Source organism: Lolium perenne, chromosome 2 (genome assembly GCF_019359855.2).
Source record: "Lolium perenne isolate Kyuss_39 chromosome 2, Kyuss_2.0, whole genome shotgun sequence".
NCBI lineage: Eukaryota > Viridiplantae > Streptophyta > Magnoliopsida > Poales > Poaceae > Lolium > Lolium perenne.
The window spans coordinates 91,460,236-91,466,383 of record NC_067245.2 but is presented as its reverse complement, the minus strand read 5'-3'; the positions used below and the strand labels follow the sequence as shown (position 1 = coordinate 91,466,383).

Below are 6,148 nucleotides of genomic sequence, written 5' to 3'. Positions count from 1 at the left end.
GTTCCACGGTGTAAATGCAAGTAGTTCTCTACTATTGTGTATATCTGCATGCATCAGGATTTCGTAATGCAACCTTTGTCTGCCTATGTTTACTATGCTTGATTCAGCTTGAAGAAATTCATTTGATATGTATTGATAATTCGGAAATTCACTTAGAAAGGAAGAAAGTCGTCGCAAGCAAACAAGTTCATTTATGCTTTGAAAAGAAAGCATACTTAAACGGTTGATGTAGATACTATCCTTGGTATGCCACTCAGTACTAGAAACATAGAGGATTTCTGGACATGGGCTCTTGATAAGCGTGGAGTGTTCACTGTCAGGTCAGTGTATCGCATGCTAATTGAAACGAAGTACTGACGTGAAGCATGGCTCGACGGCTGATCATCTGGCTTGGATCACGAGAAGGAGAGAAAGGAATGGACCTAAATGTGGAAGGTTAAAGTGCCATCCAGGATTAAAAGTTTCCTCTCGAGACTAGCAAAACACTCACTCACTACAGCCGATCTTCTACAACATGGTGACAGCACAATCATGTGCTTTATATGGAGCTATTGATTCGTGGCGACATTCTTTAGTGGAGTGTGCAATGTTGATCCGGTGTTCTTGATATTCCTCGGCAACAGATTGTGTTGCTAGGCCATCGATGGCATCCACCTGATCTTCAGTATGTGAAGGTCAACATAGATGGAGCCATTAACGTTGCTGATGGTAATGGTGGGGCAGGCGGTGTTTCCAGATCGGCAAGTTGTCTACTTGGAGCATGGAGCAAACCCCTGCATGGGATCACAAATCTCCTCATCACCGAATGCATGGCTGTGCGTGATGGTGTCCTCTTCGCCAAAATTCAAGGCCTCACGCATGTGATAATGGAGACAGATTGCCTGAAGGTGGTGAACCGCTGGAACACTCACTACAATTCTCATTCTATTGTGGCTCCTTTATCTGTAGAGATTGGAGAGCTAGCCTTCTCTTTTACCCGTTTCAATATTCAACATGTAATGTGCATCTAATTTCCCGGCGCATCTATGTGCAAAGCGTGCAAGCACATTGGATGTGACTGAGAGTTGGATGAGCGAGACTCCTTGCTTCCTGGTCAGCAGCATCTTGGCGGATTGTCCAGCGAATGCGTTTGTTTGAATAAAGCTCTCTAAATTTTCGCAAAAAAAAGATAGAGAGGCCGCTAGAGGTGGGCTGGAAGACCAGAAAGTGGACGGCCCACCGATTGCCTGGCCAGAGACCTGGGCTGAGAGGGCTGACCCGGCCTGGGCCCGCTGAGCTCCCTGGTCCAGGAGCGTCCCACCAAACTCCACTGTTCCTCTGATCAAAAAAAAAAAAAAAAAACCAAACTCCACTGTTCCCAGCGTCTTCTCCGTCGCCGGCGGCGCCACCGCAGCCTCGTCCCTCACGGCCACCACGCGAGCCGAAGATAGAGAAGCACCGGGCACGAGTAAGCTCTCCGACCAGAAAATGGGGATCTGGAGCGGGGCCAGCAGCAGCAGGGCGAGCCGTCACCGACGGGAGCGTAGGGAACTGCTCTGGGGTCACCCTCCTGAGTCCCAGATCCATATCCGAAGGCCGCGCACCACTGGTCAAGGAGCGGCCACCGAACTTGGAAGGTCTGCCTCCCGGAGCAAAGGCCGCGCGGCGGCGGGTTTAGCGTGTCGCACGGAGTACCAAGCCTGCTCAAAGAAGCGCAAGCCATCAGTCGATTCTCTCCTTCTTTGAGTGGATCGTCTCATTTCCTATGTTTTGACATCGTGTTCACCATTGCCTCCGTGTTTTCTCTATTAGGTATTTAGGCCTGCAACGCTTGGTAGTTAGTGCTAGACGAGAACTTGTTTCAATCTTCGTTGCCGATTGCATCAATTCATTCATGCTTTTCCCTTCTGCTTGAAGGAGTGCGATTTAGGCAGTTGATTGGTGTGGGGGTTCTGTATCGGCCTCTGTTTTGTGCGTGTGCCGATTTGGGATGCATGTGTGTTGGGTTTTAGTAGAGGTTGGGTAAATATGCGTGTGTCCGGAGACAAACATTATTGGAACGACGAATTTAATTCATGTGTTTTGGTGTTCCCTACGCTGAGTAGTCAATTTCACAGACTCACACTCTTATTCGACACAATTGTCCTTGAGGCATGGCATAAGGTTGTATGACGTCTTCAATGGTCGTTGTTATGACATGGCATAAGCTTTATTTTCTCCTCATCAGGCCGCTCGGGTCGCTCCCCCTCCTGGGCGACCTAGGGCGGAAACCCTAGCCGCCGCCGCCGTCCTCCCCTCCTCCTCCCGCCCTCCTCGTCGTCCCCGGAGGTCGTCGCCGGCGAAGCCGGGAGCGGCCGGTGATGGGGGCGGCGGGGCTCCTCACGTGATCCCTCCGTGCGGCGGAAGGAGGCTAGCCTCCGCACGGGGGGGATGGTCCCGGACCGTGGATGGTGGTGGCGGCGCGGCCCCTCGCCGGGCGGCCAGTGATGGTGGCGGCGGCATGGCCTTGATCTGGGGGCGCAGCTCTCCTCTTCCTCGTCGCGGCCTTCGGGCGGGCGGTGATGGGGGCGGCGTAGCAAACCCGGAACCTGGCGGCGCGATCCTCTTCTTTCGTCCTAGCCTCGGCATCGCCGGGCCAGCGATGATGGAGACGGATCCCACACTGCTCCTCCTCAAGGTTTGGGACCACGACACCAAGGGCGGCGGCCCTGGATGGCGGTGGCGCCGTCGACCTAGTGGCAGGTGGCGGGCGTGGTCCTAGGGTCTCTCTTGCGTGAAGAGGAAGACCTACCGGAGGCCTGGACTCGTGATCTAGCCGAAGTGTTGAGTTCCGGAAGGCTCCGCCGGCGAATGTAACAGTGCTTTGTGCCTGGAGTTTGCTGGATCGGTGGTATTCGGTCGTGCGCACCCATGCTTTTATTCCGACCGATTGGTTCTTGAGGGAGCGGCGCGAAGCTCTTTTTCTGTGTTGACATCAAGTGACTATGGATCCATGATGAAAGTCGTAAGAAGAGAAGTACATGAAGGCCGGAGGGGAGGACTAGCTAAGGGAGGTTCAAGTCTTCGCGCTGTTGATGGACTTGCTTGGTGTTCCGGGCCTCACAACAGCGGTATGATAGTGGGGGCGACAACACATGTGAAGTTCAGAGTCCTACCTTTCAGGGTGAAATCCCAAGGTCTGGCCTTAACTGGTTGTGCCTGGCAATGACCTTGTTGGAGGCATTGTTTTGAGAGTGGAGACTATCTTCAGGGTGAAAACCTTAGATCGTTGATCGGGCGATGACGGTGTTAGAGCACTGTTCCCTTCTTGGAGGCGTCGTTTTTGGAGAGTCTGGATTTCAGGTGTTGTCTTGGCGGTGGTTGTATTGTTGTTGTTAGGTCCGAGATGCTGTAGCGGAACTTTTATTTCTTAGTTTTCTTTTCCTTTTTTTAGCTGTGTGCATCCGTAGTGCCATTAGGGTGGTGCGTTGTTGCAGAGGCTGGGTGTATTTGATATCTTTTTTATATTAATATATTCCCTTTATCGAAAAAAAATGTGATTTGAGTGGCAGGCTTGCCTGACTTTGGCTCGGGCGAGGCGCGTGTCAGGAATGGCGGCCTGATTGATTATGCTATATTTCTATTGGCGTTTTAATTGAGAGGACCATGTTTCGAGCTCTGGATTGGTTCAGCTTTGGTTTTTTTTTTATTATGGTGTGTGGCACATTTGAGTATAAGATCGATTTGATTTTGATTCGGTGTCCTGTATGGTGAGTTGCATGTTTTGAGAGGGAGATTTGCTTCCATTTTGAGTTTTTGTTCTTACTGTGACGATGGTGATTTCTTTGCTTGATGCGATTTACGATTTGGTTGCCTTTCTTTGTCCTAGCTTTTTAGTCACACTTATTTGCTTCTGCTCATCAAACTCAAAGAGGTCGTGTTTCTGTTGAAAAATGCGGACAAAACAATGGATTTAGCATCTTCTCTGTGTCATGATATTTAGCTGATGTTAAATGAGTGAATTTTTCTGTCTCAGTTACATAGCAGTTTGGTAAATGACTCTTTTACTTGTTTCCAGCTGATAGGCTTGATGTGATGTGCTTCAGTTAGCTATGCGATGTGCTGGAATGACGTTGTGCTTTTGACTAGAGAAGTTTGATTTGTTATCATACTTCAATCAACATTTGTTCTAGGAAAGGTAACGATGTGATCCCTGCTTTTACTTCTCTGTGTCTGATTTTTCCATGAACCAACTCTTTTGGATGAGGTGAAAAACTGCATCTTGATTTTTACACTCTGGGTTCTTTTGTTTGTCTGAATTTTTTTGATTGAGTTGATAGTATCTGCTTCGTGTATGGCACCCGATTTTTTCTGCAAGTTTACTACTATGTGACAGAGTTACCGATACTCCACAAAATTTCTTTAGTGAAAATACTGTAGAACCTTATGATCATGTTATACTGTCGTAACTTCCTCTCTTATTTTTAACTGATAAATATAGTGAAACCTCGACTTGTAACCTTTTACTTCCAAATATGGTGAAACTTTATTTTTTAACTGATAAATATAGTGAAACTTGATCTCTGTTTTGGGACAAAATGGATATTATGGCACTTGTTTCATACTTGGCCCATATAAAATAGTCTAATCCAATTCATGGATGCAGGTATTACAGCACATCCTACGACCCGCACACAGATGGCAAAGCGAACGCGTCAATGAGTGCTTGGAGCAGGCACTGCATATTTCAGCACAATCTTCGCCACTGGTGCAATTGTTTGTCCATGGCACAATTGTGGCATAATTCGAGCTTTCACACTGCCCTGGGCTGCTCTCTCTTCAAGAATTTCTATCCTGCAAACAAAAATTTCTGCGCAATGCCAAACCTGACAGTTGCATCAGATTCACCTATTGCTATCACTGGTCTGGAGTATCAGGCATAGACTGAATGGTTTTTTAGATAAAAGGCAATAACATGCCCGACTTTAAATTAATAAAGCCCAGAGGTTTAAAAGGTTATACAAACGCTGCGGCATACAGCTTAGCCAAGGAATGACGAGTAAACGAGGTAGAAACATAGGTCCAACCAAGCACCGACAGAAGGAACACAGGCAAAAGCAACTCCGCAAGCCTGACTACTTAATCTTCATTGGCTTGAGTGACTTGGTCTCACGGCGGCGTACAGCTCCCTCAGCTTGTTCTCCAGCCACCGGAGGCCCTCCCGATCTCCTGTCTTGGCCATGCAGCTCCAAAGCTGTAGAAAAAGGGCAGTTTTGAAAATCACATTAGCGGGATGGTTAATGACTTTTTTTTCAATAGTAAGTTTATTACGAATGTTCCACAGAGCCCACGATTGGGCGAGAAAGAGATTCCACACTAGCCTACGGGCCCTTCCCGCAAGGCTAGAGAGAATGGCATGAAATTGTGGGAAATTCCCTGGATTCCAGTTACAACTAAGAATTTGTCTTACGGCGCTCCAAGCAAACCTAGCGAGGGAGCAAGAGAAGAAGATGTGCCCCGCATCTTCCATCTGGCCGCAAAGGGCGCAATTGCCCGAGGTAGGACCATGGCGAGTTGCAATCTGTTGGCTAGAAGGTAATCTATCTATGATGAGCTGCCAAGCGAAAATCTTGATCTTCAGGGGCACCTTGGCTGACCAAACATCCTTATGATGTGCAACCGTCGCCCCTTGAGAGAGCTTGGCATACAACGATTGCACCGAGAAAACACCCGAGGGTTTCAAGTGCCAAACCACCTTGTCCTTAGTGCTAGAGAGGGTGAAGGGCTGAACGAGTGACACAAGGTCGAGCCACTGCCGCCTTCCTTCCGGACTAAGAGAGCGCCGGAAGGTGATAAGAAGCTCCCCAGCTTCCAGGGCCTCAGCCACCGAGAGGTTAGGGTTATCACAGATATTAAATAGCTCAGGGAAGCGTTCCTTGATAGGTTGGTTGCTGCACCACCAGTCAGTCCAGAAGAACGTGCGTCGCCCATCACCAATGATGTGTTTCGCACCGAGCTTGAAGAAATGCTTAATTTTATGCAAGCTTTTCCAGAATTGCGAGGCTCCTTGCCCTGAGCCCTCGAACAGATTATCGGCGTCGCAGTATTTGGCTTTGATTATCGTCGCCCAGATCGATGCCTCGTCCTGGTATAGCTTCCATATCCATTTGGATAGCAGGGCAATGTTCAT

General features: G+C 48.7%; 1 protein-coding gene across 1 annotated transcript; it reads right to left on the bottom strand.

Annotated features, from left to right (window-relative positions):
* Nucleotides 1–5,104: 5,104 nt before the first annotated feature.
* Nucleotides 5,105–6,148, bottom strand: LOC127328717 (uncharacterized). The gene is made up of 2 exons (XM_051355293.1): nt 5,714–6,148; nt 5,105–5,212 (listed from the first exon to the last, which is right to left on the bottom strand). Exons 1-2 carry the CDS (start codon nt 6,146–6,148, stop codon nt 5,105–5,107), a joined length of 543 nt encoding a protein of 180 aa, XP_051211253.1.

Bases quoted from the DNA above. Each gene is read 5' to 3' on its own strand.
- LOC127328717 (XM_051355293.1), bottom strand. From the start codon at position 6,148: ATGAACATTGCCCTGCTATCCAAATGGATATGGAAGCTATACCAGGAC. The intron at 5,213-5,713 runs GTGGTTTGGCAC...CTTTTTCTACAG, and splicing joins TCTCTAGCACTAAGGACAAG to CTTTGGAGCTGCATGGCCAA.